The 20,566-nt window shown below is 43.5% G+C and overlaps 1 protein-coding gene across 4 annotated transcripts; it reads left to right on the top strand.

Moving 5' to 3' along the window:
* The first annotated feature begins 289 nt into the window (after window positions 1–289).
* Window positions 290–5,801, top strand: LOC109759071 (uncharacterized). 4 transcript variants are annotated; one of them, XR_002231987.4, is made up of 5 exons: window positions 290–630; window positions 1,558–1,607; window positions 1,709–3,689; window positions 4,528–4,712; window positions 4,850–5,801. XR_002231987.4 is itself a non-coding variant. In XM_040401312.3 (4 exons), the coding sequence occupies exons 1-4, from the start codon at window positions 555–557 to the stop codon at window positions 4,614–4,616; spliced, it is 2,199 nt and encodes a 732-aa protein (XP_040257246.1). In that variant the 5' UTR covers window positions 290–554; the 3' UTR covers window positions 4,617–4,894. The 4 variants fall into 4 exon arrangements, 1 of the variants encoding a protein (XP_040257246.1); XR_005770227.3 differs by having other exon boundaries at window positions 1,555–1,607; window positions 4,850–4,894; XM_040401312.3 differs by having other exon boundaries at window positions 1,555–1,607; window positions 4,528–4,894.
* The last annotated feature ends 14,765 nt before the right edge of the window (window positions 5,802–20,566 follow it).

The raw sequence follows: 20,566 nt of genomic DNA, 5'->3' as shown, positions 1-20,566 counted from the left end.
CCACCACGGCAACCACGCCTGTCGGCACCACCAGCCATGGATCCACAATCAAAGGATAGAAAGGAAAAGAGATGGGCGGCTAATTGCTCGCGGGAGTTCTTTATCGCCAGCGGCGGAGCTTATCCGGTACGCTGACCCTAATTTTTTTTACTGGTCGGCAGCATTTTATGGATCTGTTTGATACAGTAAAAATAATTCGAAAAACCTGTAAACCGGATCTGCTAGACATGGTATAACCAAATTTCTTTGGCGCAACTCAAATAAAATAAAATTATTTGACATGGCCCAGTCGCGGTCGGGTCTCGGTAGGAAATCCCCAAATCTGGTGATCCCCAGCCTCCTTCTGCTCAGCCATGGCGGAGGAGACCGCGGCTGCTCCGCTGCGCCTCCTGTCCGTAGCTACCACCGCCCTCCTCCGCCGCGACCACCGGCGCCATGTATCTTCCTCGTCGCCCCTCTGCTCGTTCGGAGCTTCTGGTCGCCGACGGCAGTCGTCCTCCACGCGCGGCGCCTAGCTAGGCCGACCGCGAGCACACAGTTCAAGCGCCTCACAGATGCGCCGCGGACTCCACCGGAGAGCCGGGGCGTCGTTGCCCGCAGACAGCTCCGCCATGCCCGCCGCTCTGCCATGTGAGTTCTTCCGAGTCCCCTTTGTTGAATCCGGTCCAATTTTAACCTCTGTATATTAGACATATATAATAACCCGTCGAATTTGTGCGTTTTAAGACGGCACTCTGAACCTGGTGCTAATTAACATGGCCTGGGATTAGAGTATTGTTGGTCGACTGGCTTATATAGTATTGTTGGTCCACTCGACTGAATGCAGCTTGTACACTGACTACCATGGTCTCAAGTCAATTATAGTACTGCACAGTGGTGTGGTGTCCAGATGCAGGCACATGTTTGAGACTGTATTTATGCACCTCATCTCATTTATGATGATCATCCTTCAAATTATGTGCATCCAGCGCGTACCCGCTACCCTCACATGCTATTCCTGGCTGTTATCAGTTTTCTTAATTTCTTGGTTTTTTTGGATACTTGTTGAGAGTGGACAACAAGGTGCGCGTACCCTCACATGCAATTCCTCGCTGTTATCAGTTTTTTTTAGTTTCCTGTTTCTTTGGATACTTGTTGAGAGTGGACAGCAAGCTAGTTCTTATCAGAGTAAAGCTGTAACATGGCCTGAGATTAGAGTATTGTTGGTCCACTCGACTGAGTGCACCTTGGACACTAGCTACCATGGTCTCAAGTCAATTATAGCACCGCACAATGGTGTGGTGTCCAGATGCAGGCACATGCTTGAGACTGTATTTATGCACCTCATCTCATGTATAGTGGATCATCCTTCAAATTATGTGCATCCAGCGCGTACCCTCACATGCGACTCCTCGCTGTTATCAGTGTTCTTAATTTTTTGGTTCTTTGGCTACTTGTTGAGAGTGGATGTGCAGCTAGTTTGTTGGCTAGCCCCTGTAACATGGAAATGCATATCATATTCTTTCGACAGTCTACAACATGTCTACTTGTACTAAGTTGATCTGGACTCGCTAGCAGGCGGTCTCATACTCTTCAGTGCAGGTGTTCGCTTCCTTCAGAGTTGGGAGGTACCACGCCGCCACTTTGCAGTGTCATACTCAATATGTGCAATTAGGCTCCTGTGCTCTTACTTTGATTGACTGTCATTACTGATTTTATGTATCTTCAGCTATTGTGTTGCAGGATCAAGCTCACAACAATGGCTGGAGGGGTGTTGGGCTTATGGAATGACTGGGCGTCCCGGATCTCGGTTCTCTTGAGCCTCTTCTTCCAGCTCTTACTCCATATATTTGCTAACATCCGTCGGCGTAAAGACGGCTCATCTTGGCTGAGGGTCCCCCTCTGGGTGGCGTACCAGCTGTCTGACTCCACTGCGACATACGCTGCCGGCCAGCTCCTCTTCAGCGGCGCAACAAAAGACCACCACCTCATTGCCTTCTGGGTGCCGTTCCTCCTGTTGCACCTCGGCGGCCCGGATAACATCACCGCCTACGCCCTCGAGGATAGCAAGCTCTGGGGGCGCCACTTGCTAAGCCTTGTGGTGCAGGTCCTGGCAGCTGCAATTGTCCTATCCAGGCATATCGTCGGCGGCGGGACCTTGCTCATGGTGGCTGCCATCTTGATATTCGTTGTCGGCACTGCAAAGTATCTGGAGAGGACACGTGCTCTCTGGTCCGCCAAGTTCAGCATCCTCCAGAGCTCTCTCAAGGTACGGGCACATGACATGCATCACCAGCAATTTTACACTGAGTATCAAGACTGGTACAATGATGGCGAACTAGTCCTGCAGCATGCTCACTGCCTGTTTCATATCTGCAAGCGTGGGATAGTTGATTGCGTGATCGCGGTGGATGACTCAGGTAGCCAGAATGAGGGGGATTATCTGGAGAACACAATAATCCAGGGCCTCTTGGAAGACCGTGAACACATGTGGAGGGTGATGGAGGTGGAGCTCTCCCTCATGTACGATATCCTGTACACCAAGGCAGGCGTGATCCACTCTTGGTTTGGCTACTGCATCCGTGTCATCACGCCACCCGCTGTCGCCACCTCCCTCGTGTTGTTCCAGTTGAGCAGCAAAGATGATTACAGCCTAGTCGATGTTGCCATCACATACATCTTGTTGGGTGGCGCCTTGGTCCTGGAGACAAAGTCGCTCCTTGGTGCACTAGGCTCAAGCTGGGCGCTTACCTTCTTGTGTGCCACGCAATGGGATTGGCTCCGGCATTCTGCTGTGTGCGCTGGAGGATGGCGTCAGCTTCGGCGCGCAATTTTTTCTCTCCGCCAGTCCTGGCCTGTCAAGGTGATGATGACAGGAAGCTCGCGGAGGTGGTCAGGCACCATGGGGCAGCACAACATGTTGTGGTCTCGTGCAAGACAGGTGGATCCGATGAGTCAACGCCTCGGCAATCTGTGCAAAATGCTGGGCCTCGGCAAGTGGTGGGACAAGAGGTACATGTGGACCATCGATGTCTCTGAGAAGGTCAAGAAGCTTGCATTGAATGTCACAGGAAATGATATGAACACAATGGGCTTGCGCAGGACTAGATGGGGTGAACGGGCACTGAATGAGGACCGCTATCCTGGGCTGTTGAAGGATTTGGAGGATTATCATGGAGTTGACTTCCATGAGAGTGTCATCAGCTGGCACATCGCCACCGACTTGATCCTTGCTAAAATAGACCAAAGGGGCGATCATGTGTCTGACGACCATGTGGAGCTAGTCAGCGTACTGTCCAACTACATGATGTTCCTCCTTGTGGACTCTCCCGACATGCTACCAGGCCTTCCCCAAAACTGGTTGTACGAGCAAACCTGTACACAACTGGATGAGATATGCACTAAACACATCGCAGGCTCACCTGGTAACAGCTTCTGCACCATGCTCAAGAACTTGTTCCGACCTCACCATCACCGTGGCTGGAAACCTTCAGAGCTTGAGAAGGAGATCGCCATCGACATACCGAGCAAGCTGAAACGCTCCAACTTCATCAATCCTCGGCTCACTTATGCGGGTATCATTGCTAAGACACTACTTGATAGGAAGGAAGATGTGGTTTATGCGCTGCTATTGTTGTGGTTGAACTTCCTGGCCTATGCAGCCAACCGGTGCAACAGGGAAGTGCATGCAAGGAAGCTCGGCAGCGGCGGTGAGTTGCTGACCGTCTTTTGGCTTTATCAAGAACACCTCCACCAAGTAAAAGAAGGCAGAAGAAAGGGGCAGGACCTTGTATAATTCACTGTACTAATGAGTATCTAGAAATATCTTCACCTTCTGTATTTTGTGAACTTATCTTTCTTCAGTTCAGTTCAGCATCCTTTGTTCATACGAAGTTTGTGTCTTATGAAGAATACCTCTCGGAGGACAAAACGCCCATTGACATGCTAGCTAGCCCAGCAATGATCCAGTGAATAAATTGTGGTGTACTCCCTCCGTCCGGAATTAGTTTACGCTCAAATGGATGTATCTAGACGTATTTCAGTGTTAGATAATCCGTTTGAGCGGTAATTCCGGATGGAGGAAATTGTTTGAGCGTCAAGGCAATTGTTAGCGTTCTTTTTGTTTTGAAGGAAATTGTTACTGCTCTGAACATAAATAGAAATGCTGAACTTCAGAGGTGTGGTACTTGGTTTTTAGGTATGCTTGCAAAATTGTTGTTTCACCAATTAATAGGATATATATCTTCATTTCATTGCGGGGCCATAATAACCCGATAAGAGTACTTAACCAATAACTTAATGATAACTTGCCAAAGAGAAACATTGTGAAACCAGGTGCAAATTCTATATCCTGCTGATTCTTCAGAAATGCAACTGTTCATGATCTTTATGTTGGTTGTGGGCTGGCTTCCAGGTTATGCAGTCAATTGTCTGGTACTCTTTAGTGTAACATGTCTGTAGCTAGGTAATACAGTACTACAGTAGCAGGTTTTTTATTGAGTGAGAAAATACAGCATGAGGCTCTGATTACTATTTCTTCTGCTGCAGTGAAAATGCATTTCAGCCAATGCAGTAAACTTGGAAGCAGATTTTTTGTAGAACAATGCAGAGAGTACGGCTGCCTCCTGCTGTCCTGAATCACCGGGCTGCCCGTCATTGCTCTGCCAAACTCCGCCTGGAATCTAGACTGGCCTTGAAATGTGGCACTTGCCAATGGCTCCTAGCAACATCAGGTATTTGCACTGGCATCTAGAGCTTTCTTTAGCAGGGCATCACTTATGACTGTAGTGTGCTCTGTTCTTATACGTCAGAATTTTCATGCACATGTTTTTTTACTTGTCAATTGCATCACCAAAAATGTTCTAAGCAGCATGACTGGAATCAAGAATGCTAGAACCGTTGACACGAGGATCCATGGATGCCTGATGTTTGAAGATCATATGAGCTAGGTGAACAGTAAAATTCGGAAAAATGATAACAAATTCAAAACATTCTGAAATGTTTTTGTGGCAAACTTTGACAAATGTTCTCAATGCTTGCAAACTTTCATCATAGAATGACATTCGTGGAAGTCGTGGCAAAAAATAATGCTCCAAAAAATGTTATTTTCAAAAGCATTTTGGAGGGCTGATTTTTTTTTTTGCCATGACTTCCACAAATGTCATTCCAAGATGAAAATTTGCAAGTTAGTTTGCTACAAAAAAAATCAGAAAATTTTCAATTGTTTTTAAAATTTTCGGATCTTACTGTTCACCAAAGCTCATATGAGCTCGAGTTGAGGACACTTTCGTCAGTGCACAGGCTGTATGAGTAGCCTGTACAAATTCAGCCTCACGTGTACAGCCAGGATGGTGAATTGGTGATGGATGCTGTGAAGCTTCTGAGTTGCAAACTTGCAGTAGAATTAACAGAACCACTCGGAGGGGTCAACTCGGCTCGGTATGTCATGGCCATGACCAAGGTTGTCAAGAGGTGCAACAGCTTGCGCGTCTTCTCCACCAGATCATGATCGTCGAGTTTGCTGCCGCGGTATAGTGGGATGAAGATAGCATGCACGACCATGTGGACAAGTATGGCACCCAGCAAGGCTATGACATAGTCGAAGATAAAGGCACAAGGCACTTGTTTTCTAACGTGCCAGTAGCAATATTTCTGTGAGTTCTCAGGCAACTGAACCTTTTCTGCAATCCCAGTGGCTATTTTTTTTTTGCGAGAAAACTTTGAATCTATTCATCTTCTATCATAGCAGTACAACGAACACTAGAAATCTGGTTCCCTATTTGGCCCTAGAAATTTCATTTTTCCCTTTTTGACATCATAAATTCATTTTAATCCTTCCATGACACTTTTGTCACCTTTTGCTGTTAACACCGTCAAATATGACTTGAAATGTCTTATTTACCCCTGCTTTACCACGTCGGAAAAAAAACAGAAAAATCTAGTTGCGGCGTGAGGCACACAAAGGCGGCGCGAGGCAAGGAGGGCGCGGCAAGTAGTGATGGACGGTCGAGGCGGCGCTGTGCAGGCCCATGTCACGCGCCGAGACCCTCCAGTTGCTGCCCCTCTCGCTAGTGCAAAGGCCAAACAAACCTGGCCACCATGCATAGTCTCCACGTAGCCATTTGAATGTCCTAAGTATTTCTAGAGTGTTGCCAGCACATGCATGTACATCCCATAAATATTAGGCCACATAGCTAGCTACTTCATGATTAATTTGTACTTCTACTTACTTTGTACTACTGCTGAGTCAGACCGACATGAGCCAGTGGAAAAACTCCACATCTTCCCTTCTCACAAGTTCTCTATATATTGGCATGCGGACTACTTAGCTTGAGAGAATTTCCTCCACCCGTGTACATCTTCCCATTATCTATTACATTTCTTTGACGCAGCGGTGTAGCATATCTTATTTGCTTAATTATTTGTTTTAAAAAATAATACAAATTTAATTATCTAACTTAACTCAGCAACTTAAAATAAATATCCTTAAAAATCAGGTTTTTTACACCGGAGGTCCGTTGGTGGCAGGGGCGTGCTAGCTGGGTCACCGTGGCTGCGTGCTTTCCATGGTCTAGTATGTGCTCTTTGTGTGTGCGTCATGTGATATGTGTGTTGTGTGCAAATAGAGAAATTGAGAGATGAATCTCTTCTATACGCTGTGCGTGAAGAGAGAAACCGTGAGATTGTTGTGCATGTCTGTACTGCTCGTACATGTTAATTAGTGCACTGGTTCTTATTAATATGGGTTTCTCAGTACAATCTTGTAATATAATTTCGCTGCAAATCCAAGGCACTGACGCATTCTGTCCATGCGCCCACGTCGCCATTGCTTTTGACTTCTAGTTCATAATTTTGCTCACAAAATACATCAGGGATAAAATGGACTTTTCATGTTGCACTTAACTTGTTAGTTGTCAAAACTGACGGAAATATCATAGAGGGAACAAAATAAAGTTTAAGTGTCAAAACAGGAAGAAATTTTTTGCTAGGGTCAAAAAGGGAATCAAATTTTAAGGAAGGGCCAAATAAGGAATTCTCTCTTTTACTGAAGGCGCATGTGCATCTGCAGTAAAAAGATGTGCAATTGACTTTCGATCTATTCATCTTCAATCTTGACAATACAACAAAGCAGTTGACTGTCTTTAGCTGGATCGTTTTCACCTGCACTCTGATACGAAGATAAAGACATGATATCGCACCCCCTAACAAACTAGATTCAGTAAGCACCTTAGCTCTATCTGCACATGCTTGCACATGCACTTGCTAGTGATTATTGAGTGCTTCACAGCTAGTTGAGCAGTTTAGAATTAAGCCACTAATTGAGCAGCTTAGAATTAAATCATTAACTATACATTTGCATGTGACGCGTTGCCACTAGTAGAAAACAGGGCCCCCAATTTTAGTCCCGGTTGTGTTACGAACCGGGACTAAAGGAGCTCCACGTGACCGCTATGGGGCGCCCAGGCAGGAGGACATTTAGTCCCAGTTGGTAACACCGACCGGGACTAAAAGGCAGCCACGCGTCAACCTCTGCAGAGCGCTGGGGTTTAGGTTTTTTTAAGGAGGGGTTTAGGGGTTTCCCCCTTTTCTTTTTGTGTTTACAATTCAATTCTTTTACATTTAGGGTTTTTATTTTCATTTTATGTTTTTCATTCAACTAGGCGCTAGCTACTACATATATATAGCAATGAAGAAACCATTACACAACATCGTCGTGAATGTATATAGAGAAGTGACCTCTCTTTCTCCGTGCTTGGTCGAACAACAAGTTTTCGCATATCTATTCGACACTACTACATATAGTACACGTTAATGCATATATACAATATAACATGTCTTATGATCCCTAATATCTAATTAGCAACATTCACTACCAATTTCCGATGGTATACTCCGGTTTCATCTATGACCTTTTCAAGAAAGAATCCCGCCAATTCCTCTTGAATTGCTCGTATGCGATCCTTTAGTAGGAGTTCGTCCTGCTTCCGTTGACGAGAATAGAGTTCAATCAAAACAATAATCAAGCATGGTAATGGTATGTAAACTAGAATGAAAGAGATGCCCGGACCTAGGTAGTACTACTTACAAGGAGTTTTTAAAATCGCAGATGCTCTTTCCATTCACCCCTAGCCTGCTTGGTGAACTCTTTTCAAACGCCCGACAAAGAAAATGAATAAAGGAGTTATTAATTACTTGATATCAGGAAATGAACTAAAGTTGCCGATATAATGCGATAATGATTGAAATTACCTCTGGAGCATTTCTCTCATGTCCACCCACATCTCCATGTCTTTACGTTTTGAGTCCATGACAAGTACTCTTCCCGCGTAAAACCAAATAACTAGCAGAATAAAGTGAAACCTGCGCATGCATAACTCATCAATTACACTTAACATCGAGTAAGCGAAACAGAATGCGCAAAAGACAATAACACTCACTTAAAGTTGTTTGTTGTTCAGTTAATGCCCTTAGCAAGATCTTCTCTCGCCCCTCCGCCACCATGCACGCCATGGACCAGAGGGGAAACCCTCCTCCCATCTAGGGGCGAGGTCAATGGAAAAGAAGAAGGAGGGGGGGCTCTCTCCCCCTCTCTCCCGGTGGCCCTGGAGTGCCGCCGGGGCTAGGATCTTGACGGCGATCTACACAAACAACCTTGCTACCATCAACACCAACTTTCTCCCCCTCTATGCAGCGGTGTAACCTCTCTATTCCTGCTGTAATTCTCTATTTAACACGGTGCTCAACACTATATATTATTATCCAATGATATGTGGTTATCCTATGTCGTTTTAGTATATCTGTTTTGTCCTATGGGTTAATTGATGATCATGATTGGTTTGAGTTGTATATTTTATTTTGGTGCTGCCCTATGGTGCCCTTCATGTCACACAAACATGAGGGATCCCCGCTGTAGGGTGTTGCAATACGTTCATGAAAGTGCGTTATATCGACTAGAGGGGGGTGAATAGGCAATTTTTATGAATTCTTCACTGAGGAATTTGCGGGTGAGGAAATTCCTTAGCGAAGAACTACTTGCAGCGGAATAAGTACTCAAAAGTAAACATAACAGAACACAAGCATGGTCATCATGATGAAATGAAGACAAGCATAGAGTACAGAAAGCGTAAACACAGGATGAAGACAAACAAACTGAAGAATTTGAACTGAGGAAATTAAGAAAGTCTTCAGTCAAAGTCTTCAAACACAGATATGAACAAGTGAACAACACAGTTATGAGGAAATGAAAGAGTTGAGGGAATAGAACCAGTAAGCTTGGTGAAGACAATGATTTGGTAGACCAGTTCCAACTGCTGTCTCGGTTGTACGTCTGGTTGGAGCGGCTAGGTATTTAAACCTGAGGACATACAGTCCCGGACACACAATCCTCACCGTAATCTCCTTGAGCTAAGGTCACACAGACCTCGCCCAATCACTCGTGGTAAGTCTTCAGGTGACTTCCAACCCTTCACAAACTCGGTCACTCGGCGATCCACAATTTCCTCTTGGATGCTCAGACCATGACGCCTAACCGTCTGGAAGAAGCACAGTCTTCAAAGGTAACAAGCGTCGGATCCACACAGGATCAATCTCTTTAGTGATGCTCAATCACTTTGGGTTTGTAGGTGTTTGGGTTTGGGTTTTCCTCACTCGATGATTTTTGCTCAAAGTCCTCGGAGGATGGGATGCTCTCAAATGACAAGTGTCAGTTTCTCTCGGAGCAGCCAACCAGCTGGTGGTTGTAGGGGGCGGCTATTTATAGCCTAGGGAGCAGTCCGACATGATAAGACATAAATGCCCTTCAATAATGTGACCGTTAGGTGGGTAGATATTTTGGGACAGCTGGCACAAGGCACAAGAACGGTCGAAAATTTGAGTATCAAATTCCTCAGGGCTACCATGTTCCTCACAGTGTAGGCAATCCGCACTGGCGAATTCCTAACTCCTCAGTCAGAACAAATTCCTCAGAGACCAGAAGAACTTCATCTCTGTCACTGAAGAATAGGACTGAACTATATGAGATTTCCAATGGCTTCACTCGAAGGGATTGGTAGGTGTAGGATTTTGAGTTGAGCATCACATGGAAATTTTTCTTTAGTATTTCCTCAACCCCCTTTAATAGTATGGTGTTTCCTATGACTCAATAAAGAGAAAATGAAACTACGAAAACAAAAGTCTTCACGCTTCATGTTTCTCGAATGGATACCTAGTCTTCAAGGTCACACCAATTTGTTCACTCTCAAAGTCTTCAGAAAGTCTTCAGAAATCCAGAGTCTTCTGTCGAAGAACTTCATTTTTAGTGGCCGACTTTCACTATAAATATGAAACTCCTCATAGACTTATAGACCTGTGTACACTCATAAACACGTTAGTCCCTTAACCTATAAGTCTTCAATACACCAAAATCACTAAGGGGCACTAGATGCACTTACAATCTCCCCCTTTTTGGTGATTGATGACAATATAGGTTAAGTTTTCAACGGGGATAAACATATGAAGTGTAAATACGGATATTGAGGAATTTGATTGCAAGATATAGAAGAACCCCCCCTGAAGATGTGCATAGTGAGGAATTTGCTTTTGAAGCAATGCACACTTGAAGAGTAGTATCATGGAGCTCCCCTATATCTTGCAATTCATACACGCATTTGACATATAATATATGAAGAATTTGAAATGCATGATGAAATATGGTGACTGATGTAGTTCAGCATGCGTGCATTAGCATTAACGAGGAATAAGCATGCAGAAAAGCTCAGCAAAAGTATCAGGCCACCATAGAGTTTAAGTTTACAACTCGATCCAGCAAAGTCATCAGAAGAACGAGAGTTGTAACTTCGCAAAAAAATGCCCATATAGGATAGACCCGCTTGAAGACTAACTCAAATTTCTCCCCCTTTGTCATCGAATGACCAAAAGGGTTGAAAATGAGGACTAACGCCCCTGAAGAATATCAAGTTGATGAAGGAGCGCCAGCGTTGTTGGGGTCGTTTGTCATAGTAGGGCCTGCCGCAGTGTCGTCCAAGTCTTCATGCTCATCGGTTTCGCGCGATGAAGAATATGAGCTGGCCACCAAGGAAGGAACCTTGACCTTCTTGTATTTCTTTGGTGGAGGTGCAGACCAGTCAAAGTCCTCCTTGAGACCCATTTGCTTCAGATCTTCTTCACCATATACATGTGATAGAATAGCCCAGGTGCGACCGAAGACTTCATGGAGGTAGTAATGGTTTTTCTTCACTGCATTATGTGTAGCAATCATGTTGTGAAGAATAGAACCAAACTGACGCTTAACCCATTTGTGGTTTCGATCCATCTTCTGGTGAAGACTAAGAAGCAGCTCACGGTCAGTCATCACTCTTGGAGTTGTGGCTTGAGGAGTAGACTTGGGTGCAATGGCAACAGAGTCATGAGTGGCAGAGTCATCATCGGTGGAATAAGATGCAGCTTTGCCAAACTGACCATCCAATGGACGAATGCCTTCATCTATAACAGCAACGGCCTTGCCCTTTTCATCACCTGAGGAAAATGTCCTTTTGAGGACTTCAATGGGGGGCAAGTAGCTGCAGTGGTTGAGCGTGTCAGCCTTGTAGTTGAGTGAAGACCTTGTCCTGATGAATCTCATAATCCAAGGTGCGTAAGGCTTCAACTCAAATAGAGAAAGTGCGACATTTGCCAGAGTCCTCATGAAGAAATCGTGATAATTGACAGGAATGCCATGTATGATGTTGAATAGCAGATTCTTCATGATGCCAACAATTTCCTCATCAGACGAGTCGTGGCCTTTGATTGGACTCATAGTCTTCGTCAGAATGTGATAGACTGTTCTGGGCACATATAGCAATTCCTTCACGAGGAATTTGGTCCTTGGGGCTTGACCGGGCTTCAGAGGCTTCATAAGCACTTGCATATAGTGAGCAGTAAGTTCAGGCTCTTGGTACAAGCAACGAGCTCCTTCAATGGGTGGACTGATAGGCAGGGCGTGAAGTAATTCAGAGGCCGGTGCCTTATAGTGAGTGTTTTCGGTCATCCGGTCCAAAACCCAGGTGTTGATGTCATCAACATCGCCGGTGATGTGCTGGGTTGCATAGAATTGAAGAATAAGTTCTTCATTCCAATCAACAATGTCTGTGCAAAATTTGAGGAGGCCTGCATCATGAAGCACACTGAGGACCGGAGTGAAACAAGGCATGGATTCCATGTCGACGTGAGGAATATGCTCGTGGTCGAAGACTTTGTCCTTGTTGAAGAGCAGTGAAGAATAGAAATTGGCCTGTCTGGCAGTCCAGAAGCGCTTCCTTCTAAGACGAGCAGAGTCATAGGGATTATAGTCAGTGAAGAACACGTGCTCGCCGAAGAAGTCATCAGTATTGAATTTCTGTTTCTTCGAGAATGGATCCTTTGGCTTGGCCTGAGGAGTGTCAGTCAATTGCATCACCACTTCAGGAATCACAATCTCAGGTTCCACAGGCTCAGGAATTTCAGCTTCTTCTTCAGTGGCAGCCTGGGTCTTCAATTCTTCATTTACATTTTCTCCAGCACTAGTGGCTGGAATCTCTTCATGGATAGACGGTGTGTCATGTGGTTCATCAGATCCCATTTGAACTGTAGTTACTGGGGACTGAGGAATTTGTTGCAACGGTGTGAACAGTGGAGAGTTGGGGTGCTGACTTTCCCAAAAGTCATCATTCAGCACGGGTGTGGTACAACCAATGTCCACATCTTCTTCTTCTATTTCTTCAATGCCAGCCTCTTCAGCAGTGAACTGAGGCATATGCGAGGAGACAATTGGTGTTGAAGGGATAGCATCCGCTTCAATTTCTTCATCCAACTGCTCTGACGAAGCAGCAGAAGGAATCTCTTCATCTGATTCACTTGGAATCACATATTCTTCAGCAAAAGGAACAAGGTCCTTTGATGGCATGGTTGAGATAGGAACATCATCAATTGGATTTGCATAAGAGTTGGTCAACGGCTTCATCTTCTTCTGAGCTGAAGAATCTGATGAAGTTGATGCTTTCCTTTTCCTCACAGCTACTCTCTCTGCAGCCTTGGTTTTCTTCACATCTGATGCAGATGGAAGGATTGGAGTTGGGGTAGGCCCAGGAGGAGCAGAGGAATTTGGTTGAATTTCTTCAGGCACAAGTGATGCAGTTGCCCTGACTTCTTCATTTTCTTCAGGCGCACCACTAGTGGATGCCCTGGCAATTTCTTCATCGGCTGGAATGCAGTCATCAGCCCTGGTACTTTGATTTTCTTCAGTAGCCTGAATATCATCAGAGGTGCTGGCATTTTCTTCAGTCGCCTGAGCAGATGCTTCAGCCTGAGGATTTTCTTGTTGCGTTGGAGCTGCAACTTTGGACGTGAACTTCTCAGTCATGTTCACAAACCTGACTTTGGCTCCAAGCCAGTCAGCGTAGTGATACGTCTCCGTCGTATCTATAATTTTTGATTGTTCCATGCCAATATTATACAACTTTCATATATTTTTGGCAACTTTTTATACTATTTTTGGGGACTAACATATTGATCCAGTGCCCAGTGCCAGTTCCTGTTTGTTGCATGTTTTTGTTTCGCAGGATATCCATATCAAACGGAGTCCAAACGGGATAAAAACGGACGGAGATTATTTTTGGAATATTCGGAGAATATGGGAAGGAAAATCCATGCGATATGGTGCCCGAGGGAGGCACGAGGCAGGGGGGCGCGCCCCACCCCCTGGGCGCGCCCCTGACCCTCGTGGGCCCCCCGTAAGGCGGTTGATGCCCTTCTTCAGCCGCAAGAAAGCTAATTTTTAGGAAAAAATCACGGCGAAGATTTCAGTCCAATCGGAGTTACGGATCTCGATATATATATATACGAAACGGTGAAAGGGCAGCCGAACAGAACGCAGAAACAGAGAGAGACAGAGAGACAGATCCAATCTCGGAGGGGCTCTCGCCCCTCCCATGCAATGGAGACGAAGGACCAGAGGGGAAACCTTTCTCCCATATAGGGAGGAGGTCAAGGAAGAATAAGAAGGAGAGGGGCTCTCTCTCCCTCGCTTCCGGTGGCGCCGGAGTGCCACCGGGGGCCATCATCATCACCACAATCTTCACCAACAACTTCAACTTCACCGCCATCATCACCAACTCTTCCCCCCTCTATGCAGCGGTGTCACCTCTCTCTTACCCGCTGTAATCTCTACTTAAACATGGTGCTCAACGCTATATATTATTTCCCAATGATGTATGGCTATCCTATGATCCTTGAGTAGATCCGTTTTGTCCTATGGGTTATTTGATGATCAAGATTGGTTTGAGTTGCATGTTTTATTATTGGTGCTGTCCTATGGTGCTCTCCGTGTCGCGCAAGCGTGAGGGATCCCCGCTGTAGGGTGTTGCAATACATTCATGATTCGCTTATAGTGGGTTGCGTGAGTGACTGAAACACAAACCCGAGTAAGGGGGTTGTTGCGTATGGGATAAATAGGACTTGATGCTTTAATGCTATGGTTGGGTTTTATCTTAATGATCTTTAGTAGTTGCGGATGCTTTCTAAGTTCCAATCATAAGTGCATATGATCCAAGTAGGGAAAGTATGTTAGCTTATGCCTCTCCCTCAAATAAAATTGCAATAATGATTACCGGTCTAGTTATCGATTGCCTAGGGACAAATAACTTTCTCGTGAAAAAAAGCTCTCTACTAAAATTAACTTAGTTGTGTCTTCATCTAAAAAACCCCTACTTTTTGTTTACGCTCTCTTTATATTCTTGCAAGCCTATCCAAAAACACCTACAAAGTACTTCTAGTTTCATACTTGTTCTAGGTAAAGCAAACGTCAAGCGTGCGTAGAGTTGTATCGGTGGTCGATAAAACTTGAGGGAATATTTGTTCTACCTTTAGCTCCTCGTTGGGTTCGAGACTCTTACTTATCGAAAGAGGCTACAATTGATCCCCTATACTTGTGGGTTATCAAGACCTTTTTCTGGCACCGTTGTCGGGGAGCAATAGCGTGTGGTGAATATTCTCGTGTGTGCTTGTTTGCTTTATCACTAAGTAATTTTTATTTGCTTTTCTTAGTTGTTTCTATCTTTAGTTATGGGTAGGAAACGCAAAATACCAAAAAAATTAGTTGTATCTACTGAACCAATGGTTGAAGAACCACTCAAAATCTATCGCACTCCTGAAGCTTATTACTTGGATCATCTTCGATCCCTATGTGCTCGTGCTGAAACCCCAACTAGCTTAGTTGAGGGAAAATCTTTAGATGAGCATTCTTGTTATGTGCGACACCGTATATCTAAAAAAGGGAAACGTTTACTGGATCAAATTCATCGTTCGCAATGCTATGCTTGGAATTTATGTGAAATATATGATGTTACTTGTTGTTCTGAAAACCCTAAGAAACACCTTCCCTACCATTGTGAGTTTATTGATAATGGAATCGTATCTTCGTATGCTCAGGGTGTTTATAATTACTATGATGTTCAACAAATTGAAGAATTTGTTGCTTTTAAGGGTGCTTACGAAATTGCTTCTTTGATTGAAACGTATGATGCTACTCTTTACAAATCTGAAAATTTTGCCATACTTAAATATTGCTATGATAATTATGCTTCTAATGCCTATGTTGAACCATATATTGAGGACCACTCCACTGTCCAAGAAGAGACTAATATTTTGCAGGAGTCTATGGAAGAAGAAATTGATGAAACTGTGAGCTCATTGGATGAAAAAGATGATGAGGAGAGCGAAGAACAAAAGGAGGAAGAGCGGATTAGCTACCCGTGCCCACCTTCTAATGAGAGTAACTCTTCAACTCATACATTGTTTAATTTCTCTTCGTGCTTACCGAAGGATGATTGCTATGATGATTGTTATGATCCCGTTGATTATTTTGAAATATCCCTTTTTGATGATGCTTGCTATGCTTGTGGCCAAGATGCCAATATGAATTATGCTTATGGAGATGAACTTGCTATAGTTCCTTATGTTAAACATGAAATTGTTGCTATTGCACCCACGCATGATAATCCTATTATCTTTTTGAATTTCCCAACTACACTATATTGGAGAAGTTTACCCTTATTAAGGATTATATTGATGGGTTGCCTTTTACTGTTGCACATGATGATTTTGATGAATGTAATATGCATGTGCTTTCTGCTCCTACTTGCAATTATTATGAGAGAGGAACTATATATCCACCTCTCTATGTTTCCAATATGATAAAATTGCAAGAAACTGCTTATACTATGCATTGGCCTTTACTTTGTGTGCATGAATTGTTCTTTTATGACATGCCGATGCATAGGAAGAGAGTTAGACTCCGTCATTGCATGATATATGTTGCTTTGTGCTCACTACTAAATGCCAAATCATTGCTAATTAAAATTGGCTTTGATATACCTTGGGATCCGGGTGGATTCACTACTTGAGCACTATATGCCTAGCTGAATGGCTTTAAAGAAAGCGCTGCCAGGGAGACAACCCGGAAGTTTTTTGAGAGTCATTTATTTCTGTTGAGTGCTTTCATATAGTTTAAAAACAAAAAAATAAAAATAAAGAGGGGAACCCAAAACTTTTTCAAAAAGGAAAGTGAAAGTGGGAGAGACAAGCATTGTTGAAGTGGGAGCTAGCCTTGAACTTTGTTCATGCTCACGGAAACTTTGTGAATCTTGATTACAGAAACTTTTCAACAAAAATAATTATCCCCTTGTACAATTCCATTGTATTATAAAAATAATGTGCCAAGGTTTGCCTTTAGGATGTTTACAATGCTTGTTGCTTTGTACGGTGCAGGACAGAAACTTTGGCTGTAGTGCGCGATTTTACATTTTTTACTGGAACGTCAAATGGTTCTGATTCTTTTTGCACTGTATTTCTATACAAATTTTTTATTTTTACTAATTTTGGCAGAAGTTTTCAAGTATCATAAGTATGGTGAATGCTCAGATTATTACATACTGTTCTGTTTTAGACAGATTCTGTTTTTGATGCATAGTTTGCTTGTTTTGATGAAACTATCGATTTATATCAGTGGATTAAGAAATGAAAAAGTTATATTACAGTAGACACAATGCAAAAACAAAATATGAATTGGTTTGCAACAGTACTTAGAGTAGTGATTTGCTTTATTATACTAATGGATCTTACCGAGTTTTCTGTTGAAGTTTTGTGTGGATGAAGTGTTCGATGACCGAGAAGGTCTCGATGTGAGGAGAAGAAGGAGAGGCAAGAGCTCAAGCTTGGGGATGCCCAAGGCAGCCCAAGTAAATATTCAAGGAGACTCAAGCGTCTAAGCTTGGGGATGCCCCGGAAGGCATCCCCTCTTTCTTCAACAAGTATCGGTATGTTTTCGGATTCGTCTCGTTCATGCGATATGTGCAATCTTGGAGCGTCTTTTGCATTTAGTTTTATCTTTTCTTTTATGCACCATGCTGGTATGAGATAGTCCTTGGTTTATTTATAGAATGCTCTATGCACTTCACTTATATATTTTGAGTATGGCTTTATAGAATGCTTCATGTGCTTCACTTATATCATTTGAAGTTTGGATTGCCTGTTTCTCTTTACATAGAAACCCGCCATTTGTAGAATGATCTTTTGCTTCACCTATATTTGTTAGAGCGTGGGCATATCTTTTGTAGAAAGAATTAAACTCTCTTGCTTCACTTATATCTATTTAGAGAGATGACAGGAACTAGTCATTCACATGGTTAGTCATAAAATCCTACATAAAACTTGTAGATCACTGAATATGATATGTTTGATTCCTTGCAATAGTTTTGCGATATGAAGATGGTGATATTAGAGTCATGCTAGTGGGTAGTTGTGGATTGTAGAAATACTTGTGTTGAAGTTTGTGATTCCCGTAGCATGCACGTATGGTGAACCGTTATGTGATGAAGTCGGAGCATGATTTATTTATTGATTGTCTTCCTTATGAGTGGCGGTCGGGGACGAGCGATGGTCTTTTCCTACCAATCTATCCCCCTAGGAGCATGCGCGTAGTACTTTGTCTCGATAACTAATAGATTTTTGCAATAAGTATATGAGTTCTTTATGACTAATGTTGAGTCCATGGATTATACGCACTCTCACCCTTCCACCATTGCTAGCCTCTCTAGTACCGCACAACTTTCGCCGGTACCATAAACCCACCATATACCTTCCTCAAAACAGCCACCATACCTACCTATCATGACATTTCCATAGCCATTCCGAGATATATTGCCATGCAACTTCCATCATCATCATATACATGACTTGAGCATTTATTGTCATATTGCTTTGCATGATCGTAAGATAGCTAGCATGATGTTTTCATGGCTTGTCCGTTTTTTGATGTCATTGCTACGCTAGATCATTCCACATCCCGGCACACCGCCGGAGGCATTCATATAGAGTCATATCTTTGTTCTAGTATCGAGTTGTAATATTGAGTTGTAAGTAAATAAATGTGTGATGATCATCATTATTAGAGCATTGCCCCAATGAGGAAAGGATGATGGAGACTATGATTCCCCCACAAGTCGGGATGAGACTCCGGACTTTACAAAAAAATAAAAGAGGCCAAAGAAGCCCAAATAAAAAAAGAGAGCCCAAAGAAGCCCACCAAAAAAAAGAGAAAAAAAAAGAAAAAAATGATGAGAGAAAAAGAGAGAAGGGGCAATGTTACTATCCTTTTACCACACTTGTGCTTTAGAGTAGCACCATGTTCTTCATATAGAGAGTCTCTTGAGTTATCACTTTCATATACTAGTGGGAATTTTCATTATATAACTTGGCTTGTATATTCCGATGACGGGCTTCCTCAAACACCCGAGGTCTTCATGAGCAAGCAAGTTGGATGCACACCCACTTAGTTTTCAGTCTGATCTTTCATACACTTATAGCTCTTAGTGCATCCGTTGCATGGCAATCCCTACTCACTCACATTGATATCTATTGATGGGCATCTCCATAGCCCGTTGAAACACCTAGTTGATGTGAGACTATCTTCTCCTTTTTGTCTTCTCCACAACCACCATTCTATTCCACCTATAGTGCTATGTCCATGGCTCACACTCATGTATTGCGTGAAAGTTGAAAAGGTTTGAGAACATCAAAAGTATGAAACAATTGCTTGGATTGTCATCGGGGTTGTGCATGATTTGAATATGTTGTGTGGTGAAGATGGAGCATAGCCAGACTATATGATTTTGTAGGGATAACTTTCTTTGGCCATGTTATTTTGAAAAGACATGATTGCTTTATTAGTAGGTTTGAAGTATTATTGTTTTTATGTCAAATGATAGACTATTGCTTTGAATCACTCGTATCTTAATATTCATGCCATGATTAGATTACATGATCAAGATTATGCTAGGTAGCATTCCACATAAAAAATTATTTTTTTATCATTTACCTACTCGAGGACGAGCAGGAATTAAGCTTGGGGATGCTGATACGTCTCCGTCGTTTCTATAATTTTTGATTGTTCCATGCCAATATTATACAACTTTCATATATTTTTGGCAACTTTTTATACTATTTTTGGGGACTAACATATTGATCCAGTGCCCAGTGCCAGTTCCTGTTTGTTGCATGTTTTTGTTTCGCAGGATATCCATATCAAACGGAGTCCAAACGGGATAAAAACGGACGGAGATTATTTTTGGAATATTCGGAGAATATGGGAAGGAAAATCCATGCGATATGGTGCCCGAGGGAGGCACGAGGCAGGGGGGTGCGCCCCACCCCCTGGGCGCGCCCCTGACCCTCGTGGGCCCCCCGTAAGGCGGTTGATGCCCTTCTTCAGCCGCAAGAAAGCTAATTTTTAGGAAAAAATCACGGCGAAGATTTCAGTCCAATCGGAGTTACGGATCTCGATATATATATATACGAAACGGTGAAAGGGCAGCCGAACAGAACGCAGAAACAGAGAGAGACAGAGAGACAGATCCAATCTCGGAGGGGCTCTCGCCCCTCCCATGCAATGGAGACGAAGGACCAGAGGGGAAACCTTTCTCCCATATAGGGAGGAGGTCAAGGAAGAATAAGAAGGAGAGGGGCTCTCTCTCCCTCGCTTCCGGTGGCGCCGGAGTGCCACCGGGGGCCATCATCATCACCACAATCTTCACCAACAACTTCAACTTCACCGCCATCATCACCAACTCTTCCCCCCTCTATGCAGCGGTGTCACCTCTCTCTTACCCGCTGTAATCTCTACTTAAACATGGTGCTCAACGCTATATATTATTTCCCAATGATGTATGGCTATCCTATGATGTTTGATTAGATCCGTTTTGTCCTATGGGTTATTTGATGATCAAGATTGGTTTGAGTTGCATGTTTTATTATTGGTGCTGTCCTATGGTGCTCTCCGTGTCGCGCAAGCGTGAGGGATCCCCGCTGTAGGGTGTTGCAATACGTTCATGATTCGCTTATAGTGGGTTGCGTGAGTGACTGAAACACAAACCCGAGTAAGGGGGTTGTGGCGTATGGGATAAAGAGGACTTGATGCTTTAATGCTATGGTTGGGTTTTACCTTAATGATCTTTAGTAGTTGCGGATGCTTGCTAGAGTTCCAATCATAAGTGCATATGATCCAAGTGGAGAAAGTATG

Source organism: Aegilops tauschii, chromosome 2 (genome assembly GCF_002575655.3).
Source record: "Aegilops tauschii subsp. strangulata cultivar AL8/78 chromosome 2, Aet v6.0, whole genome shotgun sequence".
Lineage (NCBI taxonomy): Eukaryota > Viridiplantae > Streptophyta > Magnoliopsida > Poales > Poaceae > Aegilops > Aegilops tauschii.
Note: the sequence above shows the minus strand (reverse complement) of the source record. Positions and strands in the feature narration are given on the sequence as shown.

What these genes read in the sequence shown, in the direction of transcription:
- LOC109759071 (XM_040401312.3), top strand. Translation starts at nt 555, where the DNA reads ATGCGCCGCGGACTCCACCGGAGAGCCGGGGCGTCGTTGCCCGCAGAC. An exon ending in GCTTCCTTCAGAGTTGGGAG is followed by an intron (nt 1,608 to 1,708) that starts GTACCACGCCGC and finishes ATGTATCTTCAG; the next exon opens with CTATTGTGTTGCAGGATCAA. An exon ending in AAGGAAGCTCGGCAGCGGCG is followed by an intron (nt 3,690 to 4,527) that starts GTGAGTTGCTGA and finishes CTTCTGCTGCAG; the next exon opens with TGAAAATGCATTTCAGCCAA.